Source organism: Lasioglossum baleicum, chromosome 7 (genome assembly GCF_051020765.1).
Source record: "Lasioglossum baleicum chromosome 7, iyLasBale1, whole genome shotgun sequence".
NCBI lineage: Eukaryota > Metazoa > Arthropoda > Insecta > Hymenoptera > Halictidae > Lasioglossum > Lasioglossum baleicum.
In genome coordinates, this window is record NC_134935.1 from 5,110,956 (window position 1) to 5,133,027 (window position 22,072).

Below are 22,072 nucleotides of genomic sequence, written 5' to 3' on the forward strand. Positions count from 1 at the left end.
GACCGTCGTTTTTTTGAATGCGCGATGGCGCTGGCCGCGCAAAGTTCCGACGTGATAAAGGTGACACGGCCGACGGATTCATACATATATTCAACCGGGCCGCGAGTTACGAGCGTTCTCGTAACGTTCCCGTTCCGCGGCCGATATTCCATAATTTAGGAGATGAATTTCAAAACGGCGCATCTAGACTTTTTAGACGAGCTCGGCTTCGGTACGCACGGGAACGATGTTGCGTTCGACAGCGTTCCATGGATACTTAGACCCCTGAAGATAGGCTACAAGGATGCTACAAACTGTGGTTGCGTGCCTCAGGCGTTCTCTGGAAAAGAAATTTGTGCTGCGTTCGACAGCGTTCCGGGAGGCCCCTGAAGATTAGCTACAACGTTGCGCCGCTGTAACTCTGGTTGCCTTCGTGAAGAACGAATCGAAGAAACAATTGTGGACGACGTAGAAGAGACTCGAACAAATCATGCGAAAACAGACTAGACTAGATAGAGGTGAATGAACGTACGACTCAACGCTAGATATAAAACTATCATTTAATAACGTCGAACACAGACTCACAAATACCGAACAATGGAACGAAAGTGTCTCGAACGAAGGAAAGGTCGAACGAAATGTAAGACCGGAAACCGCCAGAGTCCCAGAGAGTCCCTGGGTCTCTGAAACTCGACGTGCTCCGAGTGGCTCGCGTGGTCTGCTTAAGTACAATAGATATAATATATTTCATATAATAACGTAAACAAGATAGTGGTTTTTGTACAAATATCCCTTAATATAAAAATCATGCTTGCCCGGCCGAGAAAGCGTTCGCGACTTTGCTCGTGATCGTTGCGCGTTCGAGAACCACGAACGTCGAAGTCCGTAGTTAGGCGAACGATGGTTTGATCGCTCGGTTTATGGCTGGACGATGGACAAAAATGCACGATGCACCGATCGATGGGTGTGTTTTGTCGGTCAGCACGCGTTCTATACATGAAAATATGGTCGGGTCGCGCCTAGCTCCGCGCTCCTCTTCTTAATCGTTAATAGGACCTACATTGTGATCGGGAGTTCGCAAGGAAACCGCTTGTCAAGGTACTTTCGATTAGTTTCATCCTTATCCTAACTGTCTCTGCCGTATCCTCGGCGTAGACTCGCGTTTCCAGGATTGCAAGGGTCCGGGATGTGCTTCTCATTTCTCAATAACGCAAAGGGAGTCAAAAGCGCTAGATAAAAGATGAAAAGCCCTATTTTTACGATTACGAGACATAAGTTACGAGCATAATGCAAAGTACGTCTCGTAAACGTAGAAATAGGACTTTTGAGGACGATCGCGGCCTCGATTGATCTTTTACCTAGCGTTTTTGACTACCGAAAACGCGCATCCCGCTCACTTGCAATCCTGGAAACGGTCTACCCGTTTAAAGTTACGTTCTCCTGTTCGCTGCTGATCGCGGCCCTAATCCTGCCGCGGCTCTCAACATCGATGAAATTCGTTTCTATCTACCGTTTCGTTGGCTCCGACGGAACGTTCCTCCTATCACTGAGATGCTCCTCGGGTTCAAACCCGGGAGGTCCGAAAAAACACCTGCACGAAAGAGCTCGGCCTTCTGCTGAAAGCTTCTCTCGGAAATCACATTCCTTCTAGACACTAGATAAGCCAGACACACCAAAGTCCCCGTGAGCGTTTGCCCCCCCATCCGCGTAACGATATCACTTTGAGAGAAGTCCCCCGCGATGCACTGGGACATCCCATCGAATACCCTGAATCCAAAAAAAAAACAACAACGACCGAAGTCGGTGGACGTCAAGAAGCTGACGTAACGCGAGTAAAAGGAGAGCAACTGGTCAGAGATCGACGATGTCCAGAAGCGTTCCAACGTCCACCGGCTTGGTCGCCCATTGCTACGTCCTCCAGAACACCGCGTGTTATCTGTGGTAACCGTATCCGGGATTGGTGAAGACTGTGGCCTTCAGCGTGATGGACGAGACCTGAGGTCGGTCCTTGAGCAAGCAGATCTTAGGACACTTGTTGGGCATACCGTGCCGCCATAGCTTGTGGAGCACCAATGAAGCCTTGGTGTGGTATGGTCGGCAGATGAATCCTCTGGCGTACGAGTCTTGAGGACAGAGCCTGCACTTAAGAAGTCTCGGGCCAGCTAGTCGGCGCTGGTACCTGTTCTTCAGCTCGGGAAGTCTGATGATCTTCTTGGGATCTTCCTGCTGCCTTCTGTCCTGGCTCTTGTGATCCGGAACCGTCAGGTCGTCCTCCTCGAACTCCTGGTTCCATGTCACCTTCCTAGGCTGGCTCTGCTTCCTGGACCGCCTCTCGCTCGGCTTCTGACCCGCCCAAGGACATTCGGACGGCCCCCTAGTGGTTGATCTTGTCTCGCTTGCCTCGCTTGCCTCGGGAACCGCTCGGTAGCTGCACGCAAAATCACGGTTTAGTATAGTAGAGGTACCCGCGGCTGGTCCAACGCTGCGACCCGCCGGGTTGGCAGGTCTTTCAGAAGTGTCGTCGAACTCGTCGGATTCGTCGCCTGTCAGATCGCAACGGTCGTCACCGCTCGACCGCCTCTTCTCTTCCAATGTCGGGTACGCCATTGTCGCTGCAGTTGCAGGGGAGTTTACCATCTCGTGGCTGCAACCACCGCGGCACTGTTCCATAAGTTACGTTCGCGTCATTTTTCTACCAATGAACGCGCGACCCGCCGACACGGGTACACGCTCTTCGAGATAGAGACAGAGAAAAGAGAGAAATACAACACGTGATACAACAAAATGGTGGGAGCTAGGACTACGCCGGACGAGACCGGAGATCGTCCTGCCACGAACACCGAAAGCAAACAAACGAAGCGTGCACACGCGAACGGAAAGGAACGGTCAACCAAAAAATGACGCTGCAACGTAACAGAAAATTGGAAGGGAGCGGGGTGGAGCGGGACTTCAGCGACGGGTCGCAATGACTATGTTATTATTACGTTTACAAATGGTTGCACGTTTACCGATTTTATGCATTCGTGACAAATATGACTAGAATGTAAAACGGTGAAAACTGTTGTTGACTTTTTTTTGCGACCTGTCGCTGAACATCTTGACCCAGCGAGATAAATCACTATATTGTGACGGCCAAAAGAAAGTTGTTGCACATACAACATTTGTATATGCTCAGGTACGGTTCACTATAAAATGTGATATATTTCGGTAGATATCATTGATATGTTTCCAGTTTTACTTTCAGGTATTGCAGACACCACTTTGCACAAAGAAAAACGTTTTTACTAATGATTTAATCTCTTTCTTTTAACCATCACTTCAGAATAAACACATTTTGAAAAAAAGCGTAATAGTCACACTCGCAACTTAGATCCATGTCAATGATAATAAACGAATTTGCTTTACTAATGACCGTTTTAGAGGTCTATCGATTATTCTCTGCTGTTAACGAAAAATGGAGTAAAAACTCTAGACCGTATTTATTAACCCCTTGTCTTCCGATTTATTTTGGAACTAGCCTAATGTTGCTTCACGTCTATTAATTCAACATGTATAAGCGAGAGTGACATTCTCTAAACCTCGAAAGACTTTGAAAATACTGGTGCATTATTTTCAACAGATTAAAATTATAATGTCTACGTGGCACTTGTGTATAATTAATAATCATGTATAAGTATTTCATATCATGTATGATTAAATGTATAGAAAGAACTCTCGCTAATACGATGCAACAAGGCAAGGGGTTAATGACAAGAGATACTGACGTCACCGCAGAAATATGAGTTGCAGGGTGGATAAAATGAAAGCAGAAAAATAGCATGAACGACATGGCACAGGGAGATGCTCACCCGAGTATCGTTGTCGGTGGTATCACGGTGGTAGCAGGTGCGATGGCCGGTGCTGGTGCGGGAAAAACTGGTGGACCAGGTGGCGGCCGACCTCCTCCCGCGGGACTGTAAATTTCATAATTCTCGATAAATAAGGACCCTCGTTTATTAACCACGGTCCACAACACTACGGTGATCAACAATTCTGCGAAAAACTGTCGCCGATTTCGCGAAACCGCGCGACCATTTTCCACAACCAAACATCAAAACTTCGTTAAAGTTTCAACCCTTTAGACTCGAAATTTATTCTATTCATTTTCACTCCGAAACCGAGACATTTTATCCAATTCAGAATATTATTTACCTACTTTACCTATTTTTACCTATTTTAAACCTACTTTTCAAAGAAGCGACAGTGCCAATAATGCTAAGCAGAATAAAATATTAAATAATTTCCACATTCAATGGTAAAAATATAATTATTCTAGAATATCATCAAACAAATTCATACTGAACACATCTTTTCCTTATCTCAACTACAACATGTCGTTCTTCAGAACACCACTTTGTTTTATAAAGCAAATGAATACACTAATCTGAGCTTAACTCGTATAATAAAATGGAACGCCTGCGCTCCCATTCACCGAATAAAAAGAAATATACACTCGAGCTTCGTATTCCCGAAAATCGAAACTGCCAGTCGACAAATCGGGACAAAGTTTCTAATCCTCCGTGCAGCGGGGGAATCAATCTATCGACTCGCAGCGGTTCTTTGTCGGACGAAAGGCCTCATCAGGTTCGTCGGTAAATTTGTCCAGCAGAAATAATTCTGTTTAAAGGGTGCGCGCGACGGTTGGGGGGAGGGTGGCTAACGAGAAAGAGAAACACGCGTGTTTCGGTGCCCGATTGAAGTTTAAATCTGGCGACCGCTCGTTACACATGTTTGCCCGGCGGACTCGACCGAAAAAGTAACGACCGGGATTAGTCGGTGTGATCGGCTTCCGATTAAATCGTTTTAATGAATCTGCCACACCGCGCCGCCGGAAACCACGCGAGCGACAAACTAAACATGGCCCCTCCCGCCGACGAAATTTACAACGACCGACCGAAGCCGTTCGATCAGACTTCAATTAACGGAGCACACCAGAGAAACACACGGGGGAGAGTCCGACGAGTTTCGTTCCCACGCGTCGTCGCGTCGATCCGATCCGGCGTTGCTTCCCGTCGCTCGATCGCGTTTTCCGAGCGATCGGCGAAGACGGATCACGCCTGCGGCGCGTCACGCTCGTTTAACCCTTGCGCGTCGTTCGGATAAATTTCACATCGATCCACCTTCGACAGAATATTCGTGTCTTTATTGTACATTGCTAACACTTCGAGTGTCGCTTCTAAGGAGATTTCTACCGGATTCAACCCCCTACGATTTCAATTGTAAAACACTGAAAAATAGTATGCACATTGTACAATGTGAGTACACTTCGCGTATCGGGGGGGGGGGGGGTCTCCAGTAAAAAATAATTTCCTCACCAGAAAAATGAATAGACATTTTCGAACAGTACCTGCGACCATTTTAGATCGTTCAAAAGCTAGAACGTTTAACACGTTCGCTATCACCGTCAGAAAGTAGTGAAATTATACATTTCGCTATTTAGGGTCGTAACACGCAGCGAAATATTCATTTTAGCCGTACAATCAGGCCAATTTCTTGCCATAGAATGAATTCAGTAGACAGCGAGACAGACTGTGACAGCGAACGCGTGTCGGAATGAAATTGTTGCAACCCGGAGTGGAGCAATTGAACGCATTCTTACTGCAAGGGTTGCTGATGGCGATTATTAGGCGGTGGTGCGGCCTGCGCCGTGGAGGTTGCAGGTGCGTTCGCGCTGCTAACACGATGTACATGCAGTTGGTGCATCTGCAACTGTGCTGCATCCTCGCCTAGGAACGAGCACCTCGAACACTGCCGCCTGTTGTGCACCTTCAATACATGCGTTGCCAGACGTTCGGCGCGTGCAGCTTTGTACTCGCAGAGGGTGCAAGCGAACGGCTTCAGGTGCGTGTTCAAATGCCGTTTCAGACACCAGTTGTCTACGCCGCTCCACGAACAGTAGCAGCAGGTGTACCTGAAAATTTCGATTGGTTAGTCGAATGTTATTTCTGGATGTTTTGAACGTTTTGTAACGTTTCAATGCGGATCTTTATGCGAAATAAAAATGTCCTGCGTCCACTACGAGGGAAGCAGGATTAAAATAAAAATTGATTTCATCCCTTAATGATTTAGTTGCATTAGGGCCCGTTCACGGCGGAAACCGCGCGATTTTTGTTTTTCATTGTTCGACCGCGCGGATGCGTGTGAACGAATCCATATACGCTAAAGTAAATAAGGTCCGCGCGATCGAAAACGCGCGGATGCGTGTGAACGAATCCATATACGCTAAAGTAAATAAGGTCCGCGCGATCGAAAACGCGCGGATTCCGCCGTGTCTGAACGGGGTCTTAAAAACAACATTGCTATCTGTCTTCTACTGTTTTACATTTCATCCAGCTAATTTCTTCATAAATGCATAAAAATCCACAGTCTGTTTATCGGTGTCTTTAAAGGAGTTCACTCGAATAACCCGCTCGCTACCTTCGTTCCTGGGCGCCTTTCGAGCCTCCCTTGAGATGGCTCTTGGAATTGCACCCTCCGTTCTGCACCCTTCTACCAGAAGTGCAGTTGGTCGCGTCCGGTTGCATAATGCTAGGTGCAGGCATCGAAGTCGCCTGATAGATGCTCGCGGTGGTCGTGGTGGTGCCGTTTCCAGGATTCGGCTGCAACTGGTAACTCTTGTTATTGTTAAACCCGGTCGAGTAGTTCGCGTGCTGTTGCTGTTGTTGCTGGCCGTTCGTGTTTCCGTTTCCGGTGTTCCCGGCGGTTGAATCTTGCTGAAGAGGCTTGGGCGCGCTGGACCCAGCGGGTCTGCGTATCCTGGACAGCTCGTAACCGTGTTCCCGGTGCATTCTTAGGAAGTGTTTCTTCACGTGGTCCGCACGGTTGAACGGTTTGTAGCAGATGTAGCAGTGAAACGGTTTCTCCTCGCGATGGATGTTCTCGTGGCGAGTGTACAGGTCCCGACGATCTGTTCCGTAGGGACAGTAGGGACAGGTGTACCTTTTCCCGCTGGCGGACACTGTGGCGGACGTCGGCATTGTCGTTGTCGTCTGCAAAATTGTTCGTTATCATGAATAAAGTAATTTTTCAAAACTGACAGAGTCGCAAGCAGTACATCAAGTTCGGGCAAATGATTGCTCACGAGCTGCATGAAATCGCAGTCCAGTGATCATGTGAGAGTGGTTCGAGGGTACTTGAACGATCGTAATCTTTACAATTATTGTGAACTTCTAGGTAACACTCTTTCTCAGAGAAAGATGGAAGACATCGTCCACACTTCACTTTTAGAGTCGTTAAGCACTGTCGACCACTACGTACGGGAAACAATATTATAGCCACTACGATCAATTTTGAACACGTAAGATTCGCGAATGTTTGCTTTTATCACATCGCGAGGCGCAACGGTTACGCCGACCCGGTTGTCAACACAGCTGAGCGCCGAATATCGCCAAAACATTTAGTACGAGCCGACCTCTCCCGGATACCGTATTCCGTATGCCGTATACAAACGGGACGCGTCCGTAGAATAAACTGTGATTTCAGATAAGTGGTCCTTATTCTGATTCCTTTCGCCCAATCATCTTCCAGCCTCGTACCTATTAGATTGCGGATTTTTATGCAAAATAAAAATATCTTCCGCCAACAGCACACACACAACCGACGGTAGATTTAATAAATTGAGAACAAAGTTAGAGGATTTTTGAATCTAGAAAATCCGCAGTCTAATGACAGTAACATGTGACCGAAATCTTCAAGTTCTCGCGGACGGATCTAGGAATTATGAAGACCTACCTGATGAAGGTGTTGCGGCGCAGGGGAGGAAGGTAATTCCTGTAGCAGAAACGTGGAGGTGACCGGCAACAAGGCTGCAGGTACTGTTTGCGTCTCCTGAGTCCTTCTCGATGGAGGCGCTACTCGTTCAGCCCGCTCCCGTAGCCTCTCCAGGTACGAGATCACCTCCTCGATCTTCAGGTCCGACTGCAGGTAGTCCTTGCGCGGCGAATGATGCCTGTTCCTACTGTCGTCAGCGAGGATCCTCGAGGAATGAAGCTCCATGAAATGCTCGGCCACATCGCGGGGGCCTCCTCCCATCACGTCGCCTGTCGGACAATGGGGTTTGACAATTCCTTCGAAATGCACGTGTACCCTCCTACCCCTAATCACGCCCCCTCGTGCCGACTTCGAAATTTCCTTCTCTCCCTATTTACCTCGACGGCTCCTCCAGCTTTGTCTTCTTTTTAACGCGCTTCCTCATTCGAAGCTGACATGCAAAAGATAAGTGCTTTTGCAAATTCAACTCGTATGTCGGTACCCTAAATTTTTCTATGACGTTCAACCACATTGTATTTCGCACAGGTTGGCCCGAAAGTTATTAAATTACTTCAAAGAAGAAACGTATTTTTGTTGACAAAATGAAATGAATGTTTTTCGAAAAGCAGAAGGTTCGTTCGATTTTTAAATGGTTTAATGGCTTTCGGACCACCCTGAATGTAGTACTTTCGTCGTACTTCACAATTTCAATGCATTGTTTTATGCCTCGAATTTTAATCGACCAAGAAAATAGAAATCTATTTGTTGATATGAATCTATATATTAATTTTGCAATGTGTCCTAGTATCTGTATATAGACATAAGGGTTTAAAAAGACTGTGTACACTGTCGTCCATACGTATTCGGATACCTAGCCGATTCAGGATAGTGTGAAGATAAATCTTTTATTTGTTATCCCAGGTATATCAATAAAACCAAGTTTCTTTCCGAATTTGTTCGTAATTGGTCGTAAAACCGTTTTGCACAGACTTTCGGCACTCGATTGTAGCTTGTGTGACTAATGCGTCATGCTACTTCTAACTGCATTGTTCGGATCTCGTGTTTATCAATCTTAAATGACTCAGACTCGCTCAAATGAGTATATCTGACCAACTTGGGTCGTAAAAACTAGACCCGGTTCGCTGAGATCAGGGGTAAGAATAAAATGAGTGATAAATAGACTGCAGATCTTTATGCAAAATAAACATTAACTACGTTCATTGCAAGAAGAAGACGTTCGATGAAAAAGTATATTTCTTCGATTAATGTGCAATGATAAAGATCTGTAAAATTGGTTCTTTTTATAAGACTGCTGTAGTGTGTACATCTTGGTTGTAGCAATTTTACCTACACTATTAACAAATGTTGCTCACGGCGTTCGATCACAAAAGAAAATTGAAACTCCAAACAAGTCTAGGAATACTTTTGGACGATAGTGTACACATGAGTGAGAATACAGTTATGTAAATATTAAACACACATTAGTGACCTCTTATCGTCTGAGAGCCATTGACGTCGAGGCCCACACATATTTTGCTCCTTTTTCATAGATAAAACGTAGTATTTCGTAAAGGCACTAATTGTGCCCGTAATTATGAAAGTGGTTTAAGTGAAAATTAAAAAAAAAAATCATTTTAAAGTACATAAGTGAGTTCGATGTGATTATTATGATATTGTCTGGAGCCGATTTACAAATCGCAGGGGTTGAAAACGACTGGAAAGTGTCACCGATCGATTTACCGGCTGGTTCCTTCACTTAGTACCCGCAGTATAGTACTACGCGAGCTCGATTAATTCCGTGTACCGGTGCGCTCAGCCGCGTAATTGGTTAAATTCGCCGTGTAACAGAACGAAAGTCTCGCTTTAACAGCGCCGAGAGTCGTCGAACGTGACGCGTACACAAGCTCGAAGAGGCAATAACGAGTCCATAAAATAAAGTCTTAACGATATTTAGGGTCGGGCCAGCTCATCGCGACCGTGAGGGGTGTGGGGTAGAAAAGGCATTATGAGAAAGTCGACAGTTTTCCCGTTTGCCTGAGCGAGATACTAGAATCCTTAAGCCGACTCAATGACACAGAACACGCTGGAAAATTACCGACCGGGGACAATAAAACTGCCTTTTGTCCTCGGGAAAGTACCGTGCCTCCCGGCCCGGCTGCATTTCGTTATTGTTTACCACTTGAACTCGGTGTCGATTTGGCCGTGAGGGTCTCTTTCATGATTGCTGACCCGTTACTTCGACGAATACGTTCGCCATTTCTGCCTATTGACCTTCGACGGTGTTGCAGTAATTAAACGAACCTTCCCCAGCCAAGGAAAACTTGTAGAAACGACGCTTTTCTCACCGGAAATTTTAATCCGTCCAACTTACTTAATTTGTTCGCGACCGGTTGCATAACGCTTTTGTTCAAACTTTCAGCACTCCATTTACATCTTTAATATTTCGTTTCGATCGCTAGCGTTTCGCTCGGATTTTTATACAGTTCTAATTGGACTCCGGATTTTTATGCAAAATAAATACTGTCCGGATTAATTGCGCGATACCGAATCTACGTTTATTCTTTTTTCATGATAGTGTTGTATTCGATCCGCTCGTTTCCATAATAAATGAAACCTTCCTTCTCGATCATTATTTTTCCTCTACCGATACTACTAATATGCAGAATCAGATTCTACAAGTCCCGACTATAAAAATTCAATTTTGCATGAAAATTTGCAGTCTAACTACGTGAATGAAACACCCTAAGCTCCAGAAATGTTCAACTGTATTTCTGGATAGTGTTCGTTGAGATACCTAGGCGTCATCCAAGATGACGACACAACAAAAATAATTTTGTCGAAATTTTACAAATGTAAATAATAGTCTGTACTTTGAATTTTAATTACAAAAGTGAGAGAGACTTAGGAGTTCATGGTACTTTGTAAGAGTTTTAGCGTTGCACTGGAAGCCGGGCGTAGTTACGCACTTTTCTAGCGTTTTCGAATGATTCGAGGTTCGAGTTTGAGAGATTTTAATAAGGCAAAGATACGAACCGCATTCGTAGCACCTCCACGTCGCTTTTCCAGCATGGTAAGCTGCGATACGGCTTCCATCCGTCCCTTTAAGAGGCTCCTCTTCGCACGTCCAGTTAACATCGTCGCTTCCGTCGGTGCCGTTTCCGGTGTCATCGTCGTTCTTGTACGACACCGATGTCTCGAATTCGTTTTGCACGCTCGACGCTGCACGAAAAACCAATCGTAAATTTTCGTTTTCTACGATGACCAAATGTCAACCCACATGCAGCTCGATCCGAAATTCTCCGGTCAAATTTTGCGATTTAAAAGCGAATTGTAAAGTAAACATTCAATAGTTCCAGAGTCTCCTTCACGAATGAATCAATATTAATAAAAAAACTCCCGTCGAATTATCCGATTTAAGAGAGAATTATTCAATTTTAAATTCCACTAGGTATTCAGTAGTTCAGGGCCCCCTTCGCGAATGAATCAATATTTATACAAAAATGAATTATCGAAAATAAATGTATGATAGTCATATTATCCACACGCGCCTCATATATTTCAATCAGATAGACACCGATTACCATAGATTTCAATAAAAGCGATTTTAAGCTATATCGCGATCAATAATATCTGTAATTTCCTGTCTCCAGTCTAATACCATATCCTCCATTTATAAACTGCAAATTTCATGCATTAATATTACCCTTTAGTATGCAAATCACAATAGGATAACAATTCCAATAATCGACCTCTATGTCGGCGAAACTTTCGACAAGGAAAATAACGTCACGAGTACTTGTTTCGTTAAAACGATCCGCAATAAAATGACGATCTTGGAAAAGTCCGTAGTCACTTTTATATTTGAAACATTCTAAACTGATGTTAATGAAATATTATGAACAATTATATAATTTCTGGCACGGGCAGTGTTTGTAATTAACGGAATGTCTTACTTCTATGATCAGGATCCTCGCCGTAGAGTTTCCTGGTGATTTCCTTGAACATATCCTCGTAGCAGTCGAGCCTGCTAATTCCGGTGCCGCTTCCCTCCATTTTTGAAGACCTGGGCGGTCACCCACTATCCTTGGGACAGTAAACCCTGCCCGTTCGGCTACCTGCGCACGAAGTCGTAGACTGTAAGTCGGGTTACAACTAATAATCCTCGAAACACTAACCCCCCCAACCCAACCCTCCTAAAACCTCCTCCTCTTCCTCTTCCTCCCGCAATTCCATTTCCCCGCCGCGCCGTTCCTGCTGACCTTAAATCTACAAGGCAATTCTTTCCCGCGTATTCCTTTCGCTTGCTCGAGAATGTAACCCTTTCACCAGGGTAATTGGGGCTGAATCGATAAAGGAGCCACGGTAATTGGGTCATCGAACTTTAATTAAATCTTCCGAGGACGGCCTCGCTTCCCCGAAACACTGTAACCATTCGACTTTTCCTCTTGGACGGCTACTTTGCTCACATGGCAGGAGCTACACGATAAATAACCCTTCACAAAGTCATAATTTGCAGATCGCCGATTTTCACGCGAATTAAAAATTCTCCGCATTGGATGAAGGTTCTTGGAACGTTGGAAAAGCTAATAGTAGCCCTTTTCAACGATATTCCACGAGATTACGAGAGAATTGCGCGCTGTATAATCTACGAAAAAGAGATGACTATTTCGGAGTGTACATATATTGTGCGCGAGTTTCCCGTCCGTCTCACCCACTTCATTTTTCTCCCCTTTGCTCTTATCTTCTATATATTCAGCTGCACCGCGCGCATACAATACATTCAAGTGAATCGTCTTCTTGTGGGAAGCAGAACTGCATATTTAAATCCATTTGCGCCAAGAATGTAATGATCGTAATGAATCGTGTCGAGGCGACGGAAACTTGTAAAAAAGAGAAGAATACCGTAGAACCTTATAATAAAAAATACTTGGAAAAGTCCCGGCATCCCCCTTTATTTTTTTCCGCCCTGAAATATCATTAAACACTACCCTACACACACAGCCGACAAATTCCCCAGCGAAATTAAAAACACGGAACTATTCACACCTCCAAATTTTTTGGCTAATTTACTAATTGTAAGTCCTCACACTTTCGAAACGTAGAGCCTGAAAATTATGTTTCAGCCTTTTTCAAATTGGACCACACGACCTTCTTCGAGCAGTTAGAACCATTGGTTTACCGAATGACGTGTAGAAAAAATCTTGAAAAAATTACAATTGGTACGAAATTGATTTTGAAGTTGGCAATTAGTCGATCGGGGACGTAATAAACTGTGTCGAGGCAACGGGAACATGTAAAGAGACGCGAAACTCGGTGACGAGGTCTTTAACGAGCTCCTGGGGGTAGCACGACGACATTAGAATCAGGTTGTTACGAAGCGTTTAGGTGCAGCGATCGACGTTACGGATCTTCAATTAGAGGCCCTCGGAAATCAAGTACACCGGCGCGATGTAATTATTATGCGCGGCGGGCGTGTTCCGAGACGATCGTTTATCGGCCTCGAGGAAACTCTGGCTCGTAGACACTCTAATTCGATCGTGAAGTCTAATGGTACCGTAATATTAACTGATTAGATCATTTCGATCGGAGCGACGCGACGCGAGGAGCTCGCATACAAATATTCCCTGTAAAAATGTCTTCCTGCATTCTGTCTCCCGATTGTCTAATATTTTCGTAACGCATTACCAGACTGCGATTTGTATGCAGCTGTAACAAAAATGAATAGATCAAATATAAAACTGGAGAACCAGAAGAACTTAAGGATGCTATTATGTTCGAGTTTTTAAGATAAAAGAGAAAACACATTTTTTAAGTTTTAATATTTCCAAATGTTTCTGATTTTTCCAATTTGTCAAAAAAAAATATCAGGTGCGATTTTTAAAAAGTTGTAAGTAGACTGCGGATCTTCATGCAAAATAAAAATATTCTGCGTTGATTGTGGATAGCAGGAATAAAATAACAATTGATTTCATTCCTTAACGACTTTTACAATATCCTTGAATTTTAGTAATCCATTACACTGTTTTGTGTATATTTCACCCAATTAATTTTTTCATAAATGCATAAAAATCCGCAGTCTAATTATAAGGAAGAAAATCAATTTCTATTTCGCTCCAGTTTGTCGCAATTCGGGTAGAAAATTGTTATTTCGCATGATGATCCGCTGTCTAGTCATTATGCATGGACAATTGAACAAGACTAAAACCTTCGCATCCACCTAATACGATGTGCAGGCTCGGAATACATTTCGAAAGTGTGAAGATGTTCGTAAGTTAGCCAGAGAATTGGTAAACGTTCTGATCGCGTGGTTGCGCGTGTTTAATTAATTTTAATTTCGCTTGGGAAATTTGTCGGCCGTGTGTAGAGAGTGCTTAAGGATATTTAAGGCCGGAAGGAAATAATGGGGGATGCTGAGAAAGCACTTGAGGCGACGCAATATCCTTTAGAAAGGAACCACGGCGACGAAGAAGGGCCGAGGAACAGTTACGGATATTCCTCGAGGATCCCGCGCGGCTCGATCGACGGTTAAAGTCACTTTGTAATTTACTCGAGCGCGAGCAATCTTAATTCTTCACCCCCGTCGCGTCCTACGTGGAACAGGAGTGAGCGAAAAATTCAACCCTGATTGTGTTACAGAACGTTAAATATTCATGAACGCAAAATCTTTCGCCTTTCGAGCGTGGTACAGTGTAGAGGCTGGCTGAAAAGGGGTATCGATTTTCACTTAGAACTCGAACGAGAGAGCCTTCGTTTCCTTCGTGGCTGAATTTCCGCGAATTATTCGATTTCGAGTCTTTGCGAGTAGAGCTTCACAAATGAACAACTAAACGCTGCACATCTGTGTTGGTCAGAAGTCACTTTAATTTTCGAACAAATTCACAAATTCAGAGTAATTTTTATCACTAGGTTCACAGGGTCTCTCAAATTACGAGATTGCGAAGGTGCATGCACGAGGAATTATTCAACAAATTTATTTCTTTGAGTATATATCATTGAAAAAACAACTGAAAATTTGGTTCGATACATCCTTGTTATTTTTATAAGGTAATGTTAAGAAAACAAATGGCGTAATTCTACAATGGACGGACCATTGGAATGCAACATTTTCCTTCTAGTAGTTAGTAGAAGATGTTTTCTCGGTGATAATGTTTAAGAAATTTGTTGTATCGATAACAAAACTTTGGAGATCACGAATAATAACCGAGCGCAAATCATCCCCCTGCCAACGTGCCCCAGCGGCCAAACAACGCGAACCCTTCGAGTAACTGTTCAGGGAGGGATGAAAAAAAACCAACCACATGGCTCAGGATTGAGATCCATCGTTTACAAACCCAGACTCTAACCGACACAGCCATCCGGGCGTACAACAGATTTCTTACCCTCAACCCCAATACAGAAATAGCCACCACCTACAAAAAACCGTCCCCGAAAGCGGCTTCGATTTACCAAATACGGGATCTAACCTAGACGTTCCTATTATGAGCGCCATATCAGCCGCAGATGGGTGACATAACTTTTCGTCTTTACAGAAGGATATTAAACGAGAGAACCCGCGGTCTCTAAAAAGATTGTTCATGGACGTATCTCACGTCTTTCTTTCAATAAAGCAAAGGACTTCCGAGGAGCTTCTACTCTGGGGAAGCGGTGTTCGTGTCTAAGAATAATATTTGCTAATCCTGGACATTCGAGAGTGAATGATCAATACGGAGGTGAAAGTCGATATTACTTAATTCTGCAGTGTTTTAGAGGAACTATACTGTTCCTTTTTAAATTTAGTCTTAAATTACATGCTTAACCCTTTGCACTCGAGTGGTGGCTGAATAAAATGTTTGTTGCATTGTTAAATTTGTATTCGACAAATTACTGAACTTATTTAATATTTTAATAAACTACTGAAAGTATATAAAATTAAGAAAATCATGTAAAACGTATTTAATATTTCAATAAACTACTGAAAGTATATAAAATTAAGAAAATCATGTAAAACGTATTTAATATTTTAATAAACTACTGAAACTATAGAAAATTATTATAAGAAAATCATGTAAAATGGAAAAAGAAAATTCGGTTTTCGAATTAGAATAGCTCGGAGTGCAAAGGTATCTTGGAAAATTTTTACAGAATTTCAGGAAGGCCTCAATATAATACTTTCTAGTCAGAGTAAACGCGGTACCACTTAAGGGTTAATAGGGATCGAAGTCGAGTATCCGCCGATTGAAGACGCTCGAGGGCAGTAAAAATCAATATCGGGGTGAAACTTGGTCAACACAATATTTTTGTTCGAAAGAAAATCTTCAGGGGTTTATTTTAGCGAAAATATTAAAAGGGGTTGAAATGATATACTCGACAATCGAGAACACTCGGTAACAGTAAAAAATCGATATCGGGGGGAAACGCAGACACCGAAGTTTTCGTAACAAGATTTTTAAGAACTTATCTTTGTGGAAATATTAATGGGGGTTGAAATCGAGTATTCTCTAATCGGGGACACTGGAGAGCGGTAAAAATCGATATTGGGGAGAAATTAAGACAAAACGATGTTCTCGTAAGAAATATTTTGAATAAATGATCCTTGCAGAAATATGAATAGGGGTTGAGATGAATATACGGTTGAAACAAAGTTTAGATGATTCTACTTCAACGAGGAAGCATTACGAATAAACTATCCCGGAGAGTAAGCAACACAAAAAGATGAGTACCAGGATGAATCGTAGCGCCGAAAATTTCTGCTTCCGTGCAGGCGATTTTTCAGCAATCTGAACCGTTATGTCGGAGTCATGGTCGAACAATGGAGCCACGAAGCAGTAAGATCCGAAAGAAAAAGTTCCTCGTTCAACCAGTTGATTCAGCCCGAAAAGCACGTATCGAGCTGGATCCCACCCCCGTCGGTGTCCAATTGATTTCGATCGAGCGGCAGAGGTAGCGCACGGTTTTCGGGTGGGTGCTGTCCGGAATGAGGAAGAAGGAGCCTGGTATTGATCGGGCTGCCGCGTGAGTGGAAAATGGCGAGAGAGAGAGAGAGAGAGAGAGAGAGGGGGGAGAGAGGGAGAGAGAGGAAGAGGGAAGGGGCAAATAGAGGTAGAAAGAAGACGGCCAGATACAAAGTGGAGGAGCGAGCGAGAGAGGGCGAGAACAGGGGCGTAGGGAGAGAGAAATCGTGCAACCCTAGTCAGCGAACACGTAGCAGCGCGACGTGCACGCCGGTGGTGTGTAGAGGCTGGTGTGTTCCAGGGGTGGGCAAGAACGTTCGGTATGTGGAAGGGGTTCTACATATACCGGCTCGGGAATAAATCAATATTCCCCTCCCAGCGATCGAGGACACGTCCTGCAGAGGCGACAGATGGGGGCGGAGGGGGTGGACATTAGAGGCGTTCGGCTTCTGCGCCAGTTGAGAGCCACTGTCTCCGAAGAAAACCACGTTGGCCTGGAGGGGAGATGCGGGTGGGTCGGCCAGAGGGAGGTATAAACGCAGACGGTGTCGAGGGAACGGAGAGAAGAAAAAAGAGAAAGCGACGAAGGGGCAAGAGAAAGAGAGACGGGAACGGGGAGTGAGATAGAGAGAGGGAGAGAAACAGAGAGAGACTATCGGAGAGAAGCAGTTGAAGAGACCGCGTGGAGGGGCTAGAGTAGGGGAGCAAGGGTGGTGGGAGATCGGAGGAGAGAAGGCGCGCGCAGTGTGCCATTCAAATTCATCCGGAAATTATTACCGACTAACCAAGGACGGCGAGCGGGTCGGTGCGCGCGCGCGCACACCGTCCACGCGAGATTTAGAAATGTATAGAGAAGAGTGGCCCGTATACTTCTCCGGAGGACGGTTCGTGCTGAACGTGTTTCTCGCTTGTCCAGACGATCCGTTCGCCAGAGCCGGCGACTCTCTTGCAGCGGTCGCGCGAAAGTAGGCGCGCACACACGCGGAAACGAAACCGAGAAGGAAGAAACGGTCGGAGAAGAGGAGGAGGAGGAGGAGGAGGAGGAGGAGGTGGAAGAAGAAGAAGAAGACGCCGACGAGGAAGGCTCGACCAGCGAGAGGAGGCACGCACACGCGACGCGCGGCATATCGAGCGTTCATCGCTCGTACGCGTCCCAGCGCGATCCACTTGCGCGCGAGCCGGCGTCGTACATACGCGCGTTCACCGTTCCTTTGGACACGTCTCTATCTATATCTCTTTCTCACTTTTTGCCTCTCACTCTCTCTCTCTCGCTCTCTCTCTGCTTTTCAATGAGAGAGCAAGCGAGTATGCGAAGATACGCAACTTTATTCCTCGCGATGCACACGGCACGCGTTCTCCTCCGTCGTCGTCGTCTTCGTCGTCGTCGGATTCTCTCCTCCCCGCGGGCTCATTGTACGCGCACTCTGTCACATTCTCACTGGTTTCGCCCCCCGTCGCTTCGTCGTTCGCACCCATCGATTCCGAATTTACACGGTACGCGCGCGACTCGAAGGAAAGGAAAAGAGAGGAGAAGGAAGTGTCGAAGGTCCGTAAGAGAGTAGACCGCAGCCACGAGTATACTCGGCGCTCGGTGACAGCTAACGCGAGAGGAAGACAGTTCTCCGAAGGAGGTGGACAGCCGCCAGGATCAGAAAGAGGAAGGAGAAGAAAAGGAGACGCTTCTCTATGGGGGGGCCTCGTTCGGTAGTAGGAAAAAATTGAAGCGCGCAGTGGTCCTCGGGGCTGACGACAATGATATCCGTCGTCTGATTGTACGGTGGCGGATCGCGCCGCGGAACGGTGGACAAGAGAGAGAGAGAGAGAGGTGTGTTGTGCTCTTTTGGGTACTCACGGTTCTCGTTTGAGACGGGTCGGACGGGTCGGACGGGCGACGACGTGGTTCGGCCGCCAGGCCTTCGGTGGTGTAGCCTCGATGGAAATTTCGTTGTTCGAGAAAACGTTGTGCTGGTTCGGTTGCAGGTTGTTTCCTCGACGGCAGTCGGGTGGCGAGTGGGTGGGCAGGCGGGGTGGCAGGCGGACAGAAGTGGGTGGTGCGGGTGGGTTGGAGCAGCGGCGTGTGGGTGGTGGGAGTGGGGTGAGGGAACCCAATACCACCCTCCTCGCCCATTCAATCCTGCAGTATTAGGGGGAGCAGTCGAGCCTGTTCCCGACCCTCTCTCCCCCTCTCGCTCCCTCCCTCCCTCCCACCCTGCCTCCCTCCCTCCCCCTGTCTCTCCGCCACGCATATCCCAGGCAGGAACGTCTACGACGACGAGGATGATGTCGGCGACGACGGATGCCTGCACGCGTGTTCGTGCTCTCTCGCCTCACCTCGCCTCGCATCGTCGATGCATGTGTGCGACCGCTGCCACGCTCTAGTAGTGTAGGCTTCTCGCCCGACCCTGTCTTCTTCTTTCTTTCACGCACGTATCACACGGACAGCAACACGCACTCACACACCCATACCCCCGACACATTCACCGCCAGCCGAAACCTCCCTGCACGTGTTCACGAACGCAGCCTGCCTGCCAGCCGAGGGGCGGATTCGCTGCCAACCGACAGGGGAGGGAGGAGAATTTACAGAGGCCCTTCGAGGCACTTCGAGGTCCTTGCCGAAGGAACCGTTCCTCGGAAGGGTCTCGAACGTTTCGGGCCCCGACAGACCCCCTACCTCCTCCCCTCCCCGCCCCGCGGGCTATATTTCTTCGACCGAGCCGCGCTGCCTTGCGCGGGGGTGCGCAGGATATACCCTGCACCGGATGTTTCTAGCCTTCCTAGGATCGCGGTGGTGTTGGGGCTCTTGGAATATTTTTGGACTCCCCTGAAAATTGTTTTTTTTATTCTTATTTTCAAGCGAATTTGTTTCCAGGATGGCTGGCTATCGTGCAGGGATTGAAACTGAGGCATAGTCACCCCTAGCACTACGATTTATTTTACGTTTACGAGGAAGAAAATTTGTATTTATCGTAGACTTCTAATTCTCAATTCAAAGGAAACGAGTAACGTGGATTTACTAACGAAAGAGTTAGCGCAAGTATTCTTGATCCTCTGAATTTCTCGAGAGTAATTCAGGTAATGAACTTGTAAAAAAACGGAGACAAGACGGAGCGCGCGAAGGAAGTCGTGGATTGAAAGTTCGCGCGCCAGGTGTTTTCGAAGGCTTTCTATTTATAGGAGAATTCGATATCTGGGGCGAAGAGTCGATAATCACCTCGCGGACTCTGAGAATTGCCTCGCATTCGATCCTCCGATAAATTCCCGGGCTTCAATCCTGCCGACTCGTAGCTCTTCCCTTTTATTCCTATTATTAATATCCTTTTTCATCGGTTCCGGTGAACGGGGAGGATCCGAGCGAGTTAATCTGTCGTCGATGCGCGATTCAATTTCGCCGGAATCGTTCGGATACTCCCCGATGGAAGACTTTAATGCTGAGGAATAGAGAAATTCGCTTATTGTTTCCTCGCGCTGTGCTGGATCGTAAGAATTACGGGTGAAACGAACACGGGAGCGTCGAGTGGGTGTATCCTGCAATTCGAGAAGCTACAGGTAACTGTCCTGCCGACGGACAGAGGTTCTGCGGTTGTATCATCGTCGGTATTTTCACGTGGCTGCATTGTAAGCTTGAACGCCGGGGAACTAGGTGCCAGCAGCCGCGATTCGTGGCGGTTTCGGTCTGTTTTATCCACGGAGCTGCGATCATCCCTTACGATCATCCCTTACGAAAAGGGTAAGTCGAAGGGTATAATATAAATTCCGTAAACCCACTGTGTTCTGTAGAATATCAAAGTCTCTTACTCATTATTAGACTGCGGATCTTTATGCAAAATAGAAATCTTCCGCATTAATTGTGGGAAGTAGAAAGAATGTAAAAATTAATTTCATCCCATGTGATGACTTTGTTGCATTAAAAACAACGTTACAGCGTCCTTAAATCTATTACTGTTTTATATTTCACCCAATCAATTTCTTCATAAATGCATAAAGATCGGCAGTCTACCCATTATGAAATACAAGATAGGAAAGTAACTCCTTTGAGCATCGACTTCGTCACGGATGAATTTTAGGAAAGGACATTTGTATTCTATTTAGCAATTCAGCTTATTTGTTGGAGCGTATTCTCGGGAAATATTTGACATTGTTGCGGCAAACGTTATTCTTTGACTAACGAGCGGAACGTTTAGCTCCATTGTTCGTTCCACCCCTATGCTAATGGCGTTGAATGTTAATAGCCAGAAATTTCCCAAAAGGACGAATAAAAGACGGTGTGTCCGCGGTCCGTGGTCTGCGTTGTGTGAAAACGTTTCGCGTGGCACGCTATAAATAAATCAGGCGAGTACACCCTAAGGACGGAAAGGGCGGCCAGTCTCGCGTAAAAGATGACGCACCGTGACGTACGGGCGTGCGTAAACGCGCAGGAAAATTATGGAACGCGTGTAATTTTCTCGGGATGACTGAAGGGCGCAGGGAATTCGGAGGATCGATCGGTCGACATTCTCGAGAGTCACGGAACCGGTGTAAGTTACATTTAAACCATTGAAGGTTCATGCTGAGACGATCACGTTCTCCTGAAAAAATCAACCACGTTCAATCGCGAGTATTCGTCGATGAAATAAAGAATCGACGATCGTGTAAAATTAACAGCTCGACGTAAGTTGTCGCGTGATATCATTTTTCAAGATCGTAATCCGTGAAACGATAACACTAAGAGCACACTGGCCTACGTCAGGGATCAACGTCATACTGTGTCGCACGTGGTTCGCGTCATCGCTTATTATTCTCACGCAGATCACACGCGTGCTGTTGCGCCGGGAACCTCGCGAAAATGGCACCTGTTATGTGTCCCCACCATCGATTCTGTAAACATTGAGTCAGTCGTGGTTTCTGCGAAGATCTTCGGCATATATGTATAAGAGACTATTGCGGTGATGTTCATAAATAGACTGCTGATTTTTATGCAAAATCAAACTTCTCTGTTCATTCTTCAAATTCTTCACAAGTTTATCAAGTGAATAGAATTTCAAATCCAGTCATTTTTGCCTTACTTAGATTTTCCTGATTGAAATGAATACAAACACGACGTGAATCAGTCAAATCTAATCGTACAGTATACAAATAATATACTATAGCGTACTATGAGAGTGTACAAAATAAAAGTAGACCAATTAGCATCGTGTATTGGACTTGTTTTAATCGGAACAATCTCATCAATCTGCTGCTACCACATTTGAAATGCCAAAAAGGACATTACCGAAATTCAAATTTTCCATATCGCGCGTATATTTTTTTTTACGCTCGCGGCATCTTTGAGAAGCGTCGCGCGTCGAGTCTGGGTACCGTGGATGCTCGAAGAACCGTTTTCGTTCGCTATATCTATT

General features: G+C 45.6%; 1 protein-coding gene across 6 annotated transcripts; it reads right to left on the reverse strand.

Moving 5' to 3' along the window:
• Positions 1 to 520: 520 nt before the first annotated feature.
• Chn (zinc finger transcriptional factor charlatan) lies at positions 521 to 18,691 on the reverse strand. 6 transcript variants are annotated; one of them, XM_076428123.1, is made up of 8 exons: positions 18,022 to 18,691; positions 11,721 to 11,882; positions 10,801 to 10,986; positions 7,750 to 8,057; positions 6,436 to 7,007; positions 5,618 to 5,929; positions 3,828 to 3,932; positions 521 to 2,623 (listed from the first exon to the last, which is right to left on the reverse strand). In XM_076428123.1, exons 2-8 carry the CDS (start codon positions 11,818 to 11,820, stop codon positions 1,912 to 1,914), a joined length of 2,295 nt encoding a protein of 764 aa, XP_076284238.1. In that variant the 5' UTR covers positions 11,821 to 11,882; positions 18,022 to 18,691; the 3' UTR covers positions 521 to 1,911. The 6 variants fall into 6 exon arrangements, with proteins under 6 accessions (XP_076284238.1, XP_076284237.1, XP_076284240.1 ...); XM_076428122.1 differs by having other exon boundaries at positions 16,467 to 18,691; XM_076428125.1 differs by having other exon boundaries at positions 521 to 2,407; positions 18,550 to 18,689.
• Positions 18,692 to 22,072: the final 3,381 nt, after the last annotated feature.